Below are 14287 nucleotides of genomic sequence, written 5' to 3' on the forward strand. Positions count from 1 at the left end.
CAACAGAGTGAGACTGTCTCAAAAAAAAAAAAAAAAAAAAAAAAAAAAAAAAAAAAAAAAAAGAAATTAAACATTACAATGAGAAAAAAAATTACATTAAAATACCAATTGCTACACTTCTTTTTTCTTCATTCCTAAGAGATTTCAGCCATACTGGGCCTCACTTCAGTGTTTCAACTCCCTCTTAGCTCACGCAGGTAGAGCTGTCTAAGTCTAACCTAAAGCCTGTAGGTGATGGCTTAAACATGGACAGGGATGAGGGGCTTCCTGGGATGAGAAGAAAAGAGGTTCTCAGGTTTTCTTTTAAAATAAATTGTGCACTCCCCCTGCTACTGAGATAACTAGCTGAGTCAATGTTCTGGCTCTAGAAAATGTGTTCACACTCACAAGGTAGGCCTCCGTGCAGAGAATAAGCCTGCCAAGCCACTTCACCCCAGAATGAGAGGGCCAGCACCACCAGCTGTGCCCACAGCCGAGAGCCCACAGCATGAGAACCCCAAACCATCTGATCACTGAGCAAGGTCAAACCAGATCAGAAATTGCCCTTTATACCTCACACTATCCCTTCTATTCCCACAGCTCTTCTCCCTTGAAAGATGCTAAATCTTCTTTTAAATAAAAGCAGAACAAACAAACCCAGCTGAATTCCTTTCTCTCCATCCTTTTCTGCAGTCTCAGGATAGAACACTTTCTCAAGTTCCAGTCTTCACTCCTTCCCATTTCCAAAAGAACTGCCCTGTTTTCGAAATAAAAATAAATCCCACAGTCCTCTATAATGTCAAGAGAAAAATGTACCATTTGGCTGCCCCCAGATCCTATGAGAAAGCACATCTGGTGAGATTTTTACATAACCACATTTCTGCAGCCTAAGAGACGGTTCCCGTTATCTCTCCTCTCTCCCACCCCTTGGTCCTCCCTGTCCTACATTCACCCTGCACAGACAGCAGCAGAAGCAAAGTCCATGGGTTCCACCTCTGCTAGCTGTGTGGGTTCAGTGAGTGCCCCCAAGCCCTGGTTTGTCTATAAAACAGAGATCACTGTACCCTATCCTACAGATGACTGTTTTGCGGGGGAGACAAGTAGTAATATGAGACAATGTACACATTTCCATAAAGTACTTTGGCACATAACAAATGTTAGTTATTTGCTATTATTTTTTTGTCCCACAAACTTTTTGAGAGTAGATTAACCAATCTGTTGTAGCTGCATTCAAAGCACCTAGTGTCTGGCACGCTGCAGATATTTTAAATTTCATTTACAAAATAAAAATGTTCATTAAATCTAGTTGAAGAGGCCACAGACTTGTTTTGCACTGGTTGGTCCCTACTTCTGTCCTCAGATTAGCTTGGCTCAGTGCTATTCCCCTAAGGGGAAGGTTATCCTCAAATAACCTTCTTTTTTTCCACTCAGAAGAATCTCCAATAAAAATCAAACTGTAGGAAGAAATTGCTCTTCAAAAGGGAAGCCTCTCTGCATCCCACCCCACCAGTTCTGGCCAGGCCTCTCCAAAGATCTGTCCCCCTGCCTCCTGGATGGTGTTCAGTAACCAGATGAATAATGAACCATCAGAGGGGATTCAACCGGTGGCAATTAACAGTCTTCCAGCTGGGAAGGATTTAGCTCCACGGTGCCCAGATCTGCCGACTCTCCTACCCTCTTCCAAAACACACCAACTGCTACCACATGAATTGGGAGGATCCCGCAGATCAAAGAGAAGAAAGAATCCACTGGATGAAACAAGACTGGCCAAGTGTTGATCATGGCTGAAGCTGAGTTGATGGGTATGTGGGGATTAATTATACTACACTCTTTACTTTTGTATATTTTGAAAAACACAACAAAACTTTAATTATAATTCCATATTTTACCAGAACTAGGGCAAGAAAGCCCAAGAGGTTTCCTTTCCAAATTATCAGGGGAACTCCAGGCCTGATTTCCATTGTAAAAGAAAACGTCCAGGAAATTTCTCTAGCACATTTGCATTTACAAGACCAGGGAGTTATTAAGTTAGTGCAAAAGTAATTGCGGTTTTTGCCATTATGTTTTTTTAATTGCGAAAACTGCATTTACTAATATTTAGTTGGTGTAGAGAAAGAGTGTTGGCTTTTGTGATCTTGGACAAGTGACTTAACCTCTCTGAGACTCTCCTCAGTTTCTTTCCCAAAAAACAAATTTTGACCCTATCGCACAGAGCTGCCGTATAAAAGAAGGTGAAGTTTTTAGTGCTGTGCTGACACCTTGAACCAGTACCTAGTAGATGTTTGATAAAATTTAGTCTTTTTTCCTTGAGGAAACAAAGATGTTCTGTTGTATTCTTGCATTAAGAAGCTTAATGGAATCAAACTCCAGAAGTCAGCTGCTGGCCAGGAGAAACCTAGACACACTGAAAAGAAAGCTTCTGGGGAAAGGAACTCCAAACTCTATTGCCTGGGAAGCCTGGGTCTGGAAGTACCCATCAAGGGCTGCAGTATTTGAAACATCATTTGCCACAGGCACTGAGTCAGAGGAGACAGGGCAGCAGATGAGGAGCAGAAATGTATTCCACTCCGGGTCCTGGTGCGAGGGCAGGTTGAACCAGGAGAAGTTGCTAGGAGGAGCTGCTGAGCACTCAAATACCATAATGACCCGAATAGATATTTGCACACCAATGTTTATGACAGCGTTACTCACAATAGCCAAAAGGTGGAAACAACCCAAATGTCCACCAATGGATAAATGGATAAACAAAATGTAGTATATATTGATAAATAAAAACAAAAGTCTAAGTCCCCCGATCGACTGCATGGAACCCCTCTTGGCCAAGGGGACCCCCATAGAAACCTTAAAAATTGAGTTCCAGGCCATGATGGGATGGGAGGTCAGACATGCCTCATTATACCTCCCACCTCAGTAACTACTATCAGAGTTTCCTTCCTAAAGGTTAAATAGAAACTTGCCCTTTCCAAAGACTTGATCCACCCCCGATTTCAACCAACTGTGCCTGCCTGTTCCATTTTGCAGTTTTGATACAAGTGACCAGCACGGCTTCCCAACAGGAGACCACTGACCATGCACTGGTTCTGGCCGTTTCACAGACGCTGTGTATAGGATGCCTCTGTGCCTTCCGTTTCACCATTGGGTGTGCAGAGCCTAATTTTAATGCGTTTAAATGTTAAGTCTCCATTCCAAAGTGAATATGAGATGTATGTAACATGCATGTTTGCTTACTGTGCATGTGTGCATCCCCTGCTTTGTGAATATTCACAGTTCCTCCTATAATCTATTAAATATATATTTATATATTATTTAATATTTTAACATTTAATATTATTTATATATAAATATATAAATAAATATATTATATATAAAAATATATTATATATATAAAAATATATTATATATATAATATATTATATATATATAAATATATTATATATATAATATATTATATATATAAAAATATATTATATATAATATATTTATATATAAAAATATATTATATATAAATATATTATATATATATAAATATATTATATATATATATATTTAGCCAACTCATTTGGCATAAATTCCTGTTCTATCCTTCCCTCCATCAAAGTGCCTGCTTTTGGTTTCTACCAGAGGCTATGCTTCCGAGCCTACAAGCTGCTGCAACTCTTTATAAAAAACAAAGCTCTCCTCTCCACATTTATGAGTCCCATGATTCTTCAGTTGACAACACATACAATAGAATATTATTCAGCCTGGAAAAGGAATAAAATTCTGATACTTGCTGCAATATAATGAGCCTTGACAACATTACGTTAAGTGAGATAAGCCAGACACAAAAGCACAAATACTGTATGATTCCACTTATCGAGGTTCCTAGCGTAGTTAAGTTCAAAGAGAGAGAAAGTAGAAGGGCGGTTGCCAGGGGCTGGAAGGAGGGGAGAATGAGGAGGTAGTGTTTACTGGTCAGTTCTAGTTGGGGAGGATGAAAGGGTTTTGAAGATGGGTGTAGTGATGATGGTTATATAATAAGTGAATGTACTTAATGCCACCAAACTGTACATTTAAAAATAGTTAAAATAGTAAGTTGTATGTTATTTCATATTTTACCATGATGAAATAAGAAAATAATGACAAAAGAAAGAAAAGAAAGATATACCATAATGGCAACATTTTGGCTTCAGTTTATATCCTTTTTTCCCTAGAGCTGAAAGTATCCTTAAAATATGCAGGGGCTGTGGGGTGGGGGTGGACTGTAAACTGGATGAGGAGATTTTTAGGGGGCAATAGAAATATACTCCGTCTTGATTGGAGTGGTGGTTACATGGGGCATATACATTTGTCAAAACGCATCTGTACTCTAAAATGAGTACATTTTATTGAGTGTAAATTATACCTTGATACAGTTGATATTCAAAGTTGAGAAAAAACCAAAAATGAACAACAAAAAATCTCTAAGAAATAAAGCAAGAGCACCCCATGCCTCACTAGTAATTTAGGAGGCCTATCTTAAAGGCTCAGGAAGGAAGACAATACATCCCAAATGACTGTGTATTACCAGGCAATTCTAGGCTGAGTCTAAGAGGGTTGCAGACCCCTCCTCCTTCCACTTTTCCCCACCAACCCTGGAATTTCAGAGTCAGTCAAACAAAGACCCTATCAGACCTCTCCTCAGGCTGATAGAAGTTAGAGTTCCAAATGTTCCCTCAAAAACTAGTTAGTAACATCCTGTCTTGGTTGGAGATTTGTGGGAGTGGGGAGGAACAGGGTGGCTGGTATCTACCGTTGGCTTCTGGTGTGTGCTTAGGGCCATTACCATGTCACTTACATCTTCTCCTACAAAGAACCCACAGCAGGGGACCTGAGGGGCGTGGTGGGGGGAAAGGGCAGGGGAACACTCAGAAGAGAACCCGGGCCTGGAGATCCAAGCAATCTCATTGGACTGCACCTCTCCAGCCCTCGAGGCCTCCCGACAATCTGCAATCATTTTGCAGAATGTTCCCTCCTAGACTGTTTTTAGGGAAAAGAAGCACCTTAACTTTCTAATCCCGTATGACTCAGGCACCTCCAGATTCCCTACTCTGTTCTTCTTTCCACTTCCTCCAGGAAAATATAGTCACCTCTTAGGCACATGTGACTTCTGGGAGGCAGACAGCCTCAGTAGTGTTGCCAGGCTCCTGGTCTAACCTGGAGGTTAGACCAGTAGAAAACAGTGGAAGGCTGGGGTCTCCCATCTTCCCTTCAGTGCCTCCCAGGCCTCTTTATGACAGAAGGGCCCATAGCCAAGGGATGGGGAGTGAGGAAGATGCAATGTGAACAGGAGATTTGGATTTGTTCACAGTCAGAAATCCAGCTTAAGGGTAATCAAAATGCAGATGTGTCTACATCAATATGAGCACCTTATCCAACCCACTTTCTTCTAGAGGCTGAATGATTCAAAAACAACAACAACAACAACAACAACAAAGCAGACCCACACTCAAATCTTGACTTTTCTACCTAATTGCTGTGTAACCTTAGGCAAGTCACTTAACCTGTTTCCCCATCTATAAAATGGGCATTGTGGTATTTGCCTCCATTAGGTTACTGAGGGACTAAATAAAGACATATCAAAGAATGGAGCAGTGACTGAGGGTAGCCAGAAAGCATGATGCCACCTGCCCCCACCACCCACCCCTCTCATTTTGACCTTATTCAGTCTACAGCAAAGTGGAAAGTTACCTCTCCTTTTCCGAAGTGATTATAAATGTGGGGCTGACTCTATCACCGGGCCCTCCTTTAAATGTCAAGAGAAGTTTGCTTTAGGCATGCAAAGTGTGCTTGAATCCCTGAGAAGTATAAACCAAGATGACATTCAGACCAGGCCCCAGGCCTAGGTGGGAAGGGTAGAACAGCACCGGCAGAGGCGGGAAGGATCTGGGGCAGATGCCATCAGGACCCAGGGCCCAGCGGTGGAGGGAAGTAGATTCAGGATGGTGGGTTGGAAGTGCAGGAATGGGAACCGGGGGCAGGGCCCTGGAGAGCCTGTCACAGGGCAGAGCGGGTGGAATAAAGCCATGTGATTCCACTCCCAGGCCCCCAAGCAGCCAGATACTACCGAGCTGTGAGGAAGAACAGGAAGTCAGAAGCCTGGCATACACCAGAAGACGATGCTCACCTCCAGAGACCCAAAATGGGGCCAAAGGCAGCCCAGGGGGCAGAAGAACTGGAATTTAGCATGTGGCCTTGCACTGGCTCCTACGACAAAAGGGAGTGGCAGCAGGAGGCAACATGGAGACCATGGGTTATTTAACCTGAGCCAAGCCGAGCGGCAGGAGACACAGTGAGGACACCTCCAACATGGGCCTGTTCCCCAGCGGAGGAAGATTTCGGCTGGGTAGGAACGAAGGGGAACAAAGGCTGCATAGGACTGGACAGAGAGAGCCTCCTCCTTCCTACTCCTGTGCTAATGATTTCATGGATTAGTTCGTTTATCTTCTCAAAATCCAAGAGGCAGGTGCTATTAATATCACACTTGACAGATGATGAAACCAGAGGTCACCCAGCTAGGGGCTGAACTGGGACTGTTCCCCCGCAGTCTGGCTCCACCCCCACCTGTCCACCCACTGTGCCACGCTACTTGCAGGGTGTTAGCTGCCCTGCTCCCCACTGCAGCTCCTGGAGGGAGAAGACACAGCCCCTACCCCACCCCCAGAACATTCTCCTGAGACTGCTGCCATGGTACAGATCAGGGTGACAGAGGGGAAGTAAAAGCTACAGCAGCCCAGCTGGTTGGCAAAGAAGAGTCCCCCATCCCCATCCAGATGGCTCACCAAGCCCACTGAGGGGCTCTTTTCTCTGGCTTCTTCATTGCCTCAGATTGGAAGGCCCCCAGCAGCTGTCCCTAGCACACATGACCCGCAGATGCTTGTGTCCTAGGTAAAGAACGAAGCCTTCCCCGGGATCTGTCCAGCTCCTTGTGTGCTCTGTGGTGGGAGGCCCAGGAACAGAGGCCCCAGCAGAAGCCTTTCTGGGTGAACAGGCATATCTGACTCAAAGGCAGAAATGAAATGTCTGCTAAACCACGGGAGTGGTTTCTCTCTCTCGGGCTTCTTCTCTAAGCCTGGGGGATTCTCTGGCCTCCCTGGCTTTTTCCTAGGACTCCAAATCCCAGCCAGGTACTTGGTGTACCCAGAGCTGCTGGCTGGTTGCTCCCTGTTCTTACTGACACATGGTCCAGCATCTTTCATGGCAGACCACTGCTGGCCCAGGGTCCAGAAAACAGAGCTGCCAAAATCCCAAGAGAGAAAATCTCTTGAGTGGTCATTAATCCAGAGTCCAGCCTGCAAGAGAGCTCCCTTCTGAAATGCAAGGTGCCTCTCAAAGATCTGGAAGGAAGAACATTTCACATGGCCCCCCTCACTGTCAGGAAGTATTTCCTTGCATCTGACCTCAGTCCTTCTTATGGACACCAGAATAACCCACTTTATTGCCTTCTACTGAGAGGCAACATGGCAGCAAGCTCCAAGAGACTCCAAGCATAGGGGCTCTAAAAGAACAGGTTCTTGGGCCTGGCTCAGTCACCGACAGTGTGACACCAGGCAACATGCTTAACTTCTCTGGGTTTCAGGATCCTTGATTTTAAAATGAAGATAGCATAGGTTGTTGAAAGGTTTATATGAGGACAAACATCCAATGCTCAGAGAACTGCCTACCATGGAGAAGGCTCTCAGTGAAGAGCCATTGTGATTATAGTTGTTGATGGTGTTGCCATCACTGGGGGAGGCCATCTCACCAATTCCTCCTGTTGCACCCTGAGCACATCAGCCTCAGAGAGAGGGTTGTCCAAGGATGACTCAGCCTACCCAACTCTATGATGAAGGCCCTCATCTTCCAGGAAGCCTCCCACAGCAAATGACAATGTTACAACAGAGCCAGTAGGAGCCCCCAAAAAGCTTGGTGGAGGACACTGGGTCATTCCTCCAGGCCAGTGCCCAGCCGGCTGACTGCAGTTGAGTTGACCACACACAAGCCTGCGCTCCCCAGCCCCAGCTGTCTCACCAGCTCCTGTGCATTCAGCCCAGCAATAAACCACAGAAACAATGCTCCCAGGAGCATGCAGATGCTTCTAAAAATAGTCACTGCTCCTTCAGACCGTGGGAGGGAGATGGGAAGCAAGTGTCCACAGTGCCTGTGGGAGCCAAGGAGAGTCCAGGAAGGAGCTGCAATTCTCTGTAGAGCCTCCTCATCATCCTGCGGCACTCAGGCCTGGGATGCATGATGCTCGGGGAAAACTGTACCGTTTGCTTTGTGCATAGGGTTGAGGGAGCACTCTGCAATGCTCCTGACACTCTGTTCTGGGGTGAGGTCTGGCTGCCTCTGGGAAGGTTGAATTGGTCTGAGCCAGGGAGGCAATACTCCAATAACCTGGGATCATCAGTTTGTTCTGGCCCTAATGCAGCCTCGAACCTTCCTGGGTTAAGTACGGTCACTGAATCTTCAACCCAAACAAAACTTTAAAGTCACTGGATCCAAACCCCTGCTTCAGGAAGCCCTGTACCCAAAGGACAAGACAGACTGTCCCTTCCATCAGCCTCCTTTTTCCCTCCCAACCAACAACAAACCAGTACACATCTCTGTAGACAGAGTGTCTTGACATGAAAGAGTTTCTAACTCAGGGTAGCTCTGGACCAAAGCCACCTCCAAAGGTCAAAGTGAACATCATCAGCCAGGCCAGGTGACATAAGCCTGTGTGGGCTCTGTCTTCACTCTTGTTTTGGTTTAGCATGAAGTGACAGGAAACCAAGGCTCTACTGACCCAGAAACTGCTCTCCATCCCTAGAAGCCAGCTGAGAGCAAAAGGGACTATTCTCACTTCCTCCCAACCAGCAGCTTCCGCATTCCTGGCCTGAGATCCTGAGATCCAGAAATGCCAAGACTCAGGAGGGAGACAGCTGGTTTGAGATGGTGGAGCCCAGAGCAAATGGCCAAACGAGGGAACAGGAGAAGACTAACGTAGGACAGAGACACGCCACAGAGTTCACACAGGCTTCACAATTAGATGCACAACACTGATTCTCCCTCCTCCAAAATGCTCTCCGGCATCTCACTTTTCCAGACACCCTCATTCCTCAAATCAAAGCTCCCCTGCCCACCCATACAGGGGCTTTGGAGCCTTGTCCTTGGCCTCTCTTCCTCCTAAAATTTCAGCTCATTTAGGACAGGAGACCAGTACCACCACCTCTTTCCCCTTCAAGCCTGCCTACTTCATATTTCAGATCTTAACCCCAACCAATCCACTCCCTGGGCTGGGAAGATTCTTGCAGCCCTTGTGCACAACCACAGTCTTAGCTTTGTTGGGAAAGTATGCACAATCCTAGCACACACCGCTTCAGAGTCTTCGAAGGCCAAAGCAGGAGGAATGGGGTGAGGATGAGAGGCCAAGAGGGAGGGCAGAGTTGGCCATCCTACCTCTCTCCTGAAGGAGCCATGGTCTGGTTCATCCAGCGTCTTCTCAGTCTCCCTCCATGGGGACAGGTAGGGAGGGAAGCTAGGCATTTCTTAGGCCCCAGGCCATCCCAGCTGGCAGACTTAGGCCTGAGCAAAATCCCAGCAAGATCCTTCTTTTCCCTGAAAGTTGGCCTCAGAGAAAACACAGCAGCCCTGCCCTGGGTGGAATCAAAATAATTCCTGGCTTCCCTGCTCCTTGTCACCCCCATTGGCCACCTCCCCAGTCCTCCGTGGCATAAACAGGGCTTTATTATCTCAAGCCCACCACGTCCTCTGAGAGTGCCGTGAATGGAACGCCACACAATACACTTGTTTATTAATAACCACTCACCCCTCCCTCGGCCGGCTTGCTCACTCGCTCACCGCTGGGTCCCCCTCATGCATAATGGAAGAGTTGTGTGGCCCATGACACAAGCCAGGCTGTGCTCCTGAGGGGATAGACAGAGAGACGTACCAGGCTGGGCCAGGCTCCCCAAGGCGAGGGTGGGGTGGGGAGCAGACCCCCCTGTTAAGATTCAGAGACGTCATGTTTTGTAGGGGAGCACAGTGTGGCGGGGGTGGTCCTGGCCCTCCCCCATGCACACGTCCTCCATGAACCCAAGCCAGAGGTGACAGCTGGTCATGTAACCTTTATGTAATACCCACCCTGTTCCATCCAGGGCTGTGTGCTGGCCCCACACAGGACAATGGCTCCCACACAGAACAATGGCTCTCCGCAACTTTGGTCCCCTGGTCCACTTCTGCTCGAGAGCCTCAGGACAAACCTCTCTCTTTCACTTGACAGCCCATTACACATTTGATTACAGCCATGCGTGTGGCCCTTGTCCCTATCTTCTGCAGGCTAAATATCTCCAGTCCCTTCAACCTCCCCTCATGAAACTATTTCCACTCACCATATTGTCCTGCTTCCTCTGAGATGGACAAACTTCACTGGGTCAGAGATTCTCCTAGAGTGTAAGGCTCAGCTCTCCCACCCTCCTGGAGGAGGCGTCCCCTGATATCAGCCTTCCCAGAAGGGAGTTTGGAAAAACATGAAAACATCTTAAAAATGTTTATACCCTTCATTGCATAAATTCCATTCCTGGGAATGGATCTTAAATAATCAAAGATAATTAAAATATTTAAGTCACACAAATATTCAGCAGAATATTGTTTATAATGATAAGAAAAAGTTAGAAACAACCTAAACAACCATCACTACAGGAAATGATAAACAAACTATGGCACGCCCATGGTTTGAAAGTCAGTATAGTGTGGAGATTATAAGAGTTCTGGAGCAGGCGACCTGGGTTCAAAATTTGGCTCTGCCATTTATTGGCCGTGTTGACTTGGGCAAGTTACTTAGTGCAGGCGAGCCTCGGGAAACTGTGCCTCAGTTTCCTTACTTGTATAACTGGGATCACAGTATCAACTTGAGTTACAAAGATTCTCTAAATGACAGTACCTAATACATATGGTAAATGCTAAGAAACTGGCCTGTACTCTTAATACTCTCATAAGCAATGAAATATGATATATTTTATCAAAATGATAAAATAATATAATAAGATATTTTAATCAAATGGAAGACTGAGTAAAAAACAGATTATAAATATAGGAGAAGAATGACTATCTTTGAGCAGTGAAATTATGGATAATTTGCTTTTTTTCCCTTTGTGTTTATTTATCTTTTCTAAGTGTTCTGCAATGTAAACATAAATCACTTTTGTTAACAAGATAAAGTACTTGTTGTGGTATGGTGCCCAGGGCAGGGCATAATTTCCCCACACAGGGTGCAGGGGGCAGCCCTTTGGGACAGGCTCATGTTGTGATGCCTCTTCAACCACCACATCCCACTATTGGCTCATACTGAGCTTCAAGTCAACAACCCGCACTCCCACCCTGGCTCCCTCCAGCCCCACATCTAGTCCTCATCCGGCCTTTTCACAGGGGCTCCTGTTGAGCCATTTCTCTTGCCTATAATGAATACAGGGCTAATGGAGTTTGTAAGGGAATGGGAAGGATAGAGGGGAAAGGCACAACCAGGATGGAAGGCGTTGGCCCTAAGACTCAGAGCCAGAACAGAGTGAGCAGCTCAGGTCAGGGGCAAAGTTCTGCCCCGGAAGAGGCAGCCCTTTTCCATATCAGCAAGGTACAGAGGGGTTAATGGAGAGATCAGATTGATCCCACATTGAAGCGGAACAAAAGGGGATAAAATGCTGAGAAAATCAGGCGGCATCCAGATGACCCCCTGCTGGGTGGCCTGGGGGTTGGAGGGGTGGGCAGACCCAGAGGGTAGCTGCCCCCATGCTCCTGCCTCCTGTTCTCTGCCTGCTCTGAGCTCAGCTCAGTGTTGGAAGCCATCGCTTTGCAGTTCCTGCGGCTTTTCTCCTCATAGAGGCAGCCACACCTGCCCAGCCCATCTCCCAAAGCCACCTGTGGACAGCAGCCCCTTTCTCAACCCAGGGAGCCTAATGCTGAAAGGGAACAGGAAGCCAGGAGGGGTTGGCAGCCAGAAAGAGGAATGTGGTGGGGGAAGACAGCTGCTGGGCAGGCCTGAATGTGGGTCACATTCACAGAGGACAGCCCGCGCCAACGCAGAGTGGCTCTAGTAACAGCTGGCCTGCCTGGGGGAGAGCGCCAGCATGTCCTAGGCATCCTAGGCAGGGCAGCCAGGTCGTGCTCCCCCGATTCCCCAAGGCTTACTCCCCTGCCAGCCACAGCTCCCTCCAAAGAGGTCTGGTGTGCCACATCCAGCCCACCTGCTCTCCCACACTAGAAGAGATCAGCAATACAATGACTTAGGGGAACTGTTGATCCTGTGGCCAAGTGCAGCCCACAGGGACTTGGGGACAGGGTGGACTGAGCAGGCCAGAGGCCATCCAGCTGGATTTGCTCACTGACTGTAACTATTGCAGTGAAGGGTCCAGTCTCATCCCTGGGTGCGTAATCCCCACTTCCCAGCATGGAAAGTGAACGCTATTACAATGGGAAACTTGCCACCACAAAGTATTTTGTCAGAAATATTTAAGCAGAAGCTGGGTAACCCTGTCAGAGGAGCTTAGAAATCTCAGCACTGAGTGGGAGGTAGGATGCGACTGCCTCGAGGGCCTGTCCAGGGCTGAGACCCCAGGATGACCCAGGGCTGGAAGCCAAGAGACAAGTCATTTAGAAGACAGCCTTGGAGGAGGGTGTGAGGTGCCACCGGGCAGCCATGGGCTGAGTCGGTACCCGCCAGGGCCTGTCTCTGTCTCTGCTTGGAGTGGCTGCTATGTGGGTCTGCCTGTGGCTGTGCCTATGCATGAGCGTGTGACCATGAGTGTGTAGATAGCATGTGTGTCTCTGGGGAGGGGCTTCAGTGAGTGTGAGCATGTTCTGGCCGTGTGTGTGTGTGTAAGCGTCTTGGTGTATGTATAAGTCTAAATGTGCATGTATACCTGCCAGGCTTGGTGGGCATTTGTGTATATCAGGCACAGGGGATCTATCTGACTTGTATGTGTGTGCCTTAGTGTGACTCAGTACATGTGGGCACCTGTCAGCCTTCATGTGTCTATAGGTATTCAGGACATGTGTGTGGTATTGAATGTGTGTTTTCTTGGGTTTACGGATTGTGTAGTGTGTGTGTGTGTGTGTGCGTGTGTGTGTGTGTGTGTGTGGTGAGTTCTGATAGTATGGCTATGTGTTTTGATATGTGGGTCTCTAGGTCTCAGTGTGTTTGTTTGTCCTAGTTCCTGTATGTGTGTTTGTGGGCACATATGCCTATCTGGATATGGGTATTGTATTTCTGTTTCTGTGTGGGTGGAGCAGTCCCATGGTCTCCCTGTTGCTCCTAATTGGAGAGCATTCTGGTAACAACACTAAATAAATCTTCCATGTGCAAATCCTACAGGGACTCCCTGTTTCTGCAAAATCAAATCTAGCTCCTCCAGGCTGACATCTAGGGGTCCCCCCTTGTCAGCATTCAGTAATCCGACTGCACCTGTTTTTCTCCAAATGTCCAGGATAGTAACATCTACACTGCTGCTTTTTTTGTTTCTTTGCCTAGAATTCCTTTACTCCATCTCTGGAGTAAAATTTGCCTAACAAATCCTATTCATCCTCTAAGGCCCAGTACCAATGCCACCTCCTCCAGGAAGCGAATCCAACCCTTCATGTCCATGCACTAACCATGGATATGGTGCACCAGATCTCTCAAGGTGGGACATGAACTCTCCTGCCCTGGCTTCCAAAGGACATTATGTATCTCCATCACTAAGCAAAGATTCATTGTAATGATATGTGCAGATATTTCCTCCTCTACCAGATGATGAAAAACTTATAGTCAGGGAGTTCATATTATGTCCTTTGCAGCTTCCAAGGTGCCTAGTTTGATGTATTGCACACACAGGCTTGCAGTGAATGTTTACTAAACTTGAGTTCACCTATGCAGCAAGCTGTGAGTGGAAAGAGTGCTCACTGCCTCAGGGCCTTTAGAGCTGAGCAAGTATAAGGCACAGGCCTGAGAGTTTCCAGCCCCAGGGTGCTGTAGGGCTGGGAAAAGCCTTTTACCCTTTCTGGACTCAGGATCGGTAGCTGAAAGAGCCTTTTCAAGGTCAAATGAGACAGGTCTGCCAGCTTCTTAATTCTTGGAAGCATGGTTACCTAAGAACTGACCTCTCAAGGGCTCGGCATAGCTCCAAAAGCCCCATCCACACTGGAATCATATCCAACTCCTGCAGCCAAGACGGCATCCAGTTACCATTTTTCCTTTAGCAGCCCTTGATCATCCTCTCTGCCCCCACTACGCACACACTCCAAATCCCAAGGTTCTCTCAGGTGGGCTGAGGTTTGGCAGTGTGAGGATACAGCTTAT

The 14287-nt window shown here is 47.0% G+C and overlaps 1 protein-coding gene across 35 annotated transcripts in view; it reads right to left on the reverse strand.

Annotated features, from left to right (window-relative positions):
- Window positions 1-14287, reverse strand: part of NFASC (neurofascin) — a 194071-nt gene that overhangs the window by 142131 nt on the left and 37653 nt on the right. For 6 of the 35 annotated variants that reach the window (XM_055369251.2, XM_055369246.2, XM_055369239.2 and 3 more), the window contains exon 1: window positions 9418-10020. The exons of 12 other annotated variants lie outside the window; for them this stretch is intronic. In XM_055369251.2, the coding sequence (XP_055225226.2) occupies window positions 9418-9665 (248 nt within the window). In that variant the 5' untranslated portion in view covers window positions 9666-10020. Of the gene's footprint in view, window positions 1-9417; window positions 10313-10349; window positions 10414-14287 lie in introns of those variants that run through there. 17 more of the 35 variants (XM_055369147.2, XM_055369142.2, XM_055369177.2 and 14 more) reach the window with 11 other exon arrangements.

Source organism: Gorilla gorilla, chromosome 1, assembly GCF_029281585.2.
Source record: "Gorilla gorilla gorilla isolate KB3781 chromosome 1, NHGRI_mGorGor1-v2.1_pri, whole genome shotgun sequence".
Taxonomy (NCBI): domain Eukaryota; kingdom Metazoa; phylum Chordata; class Mammalia; order Primates; family Hominidae; genus Gorilla; species Gorilla gorilla.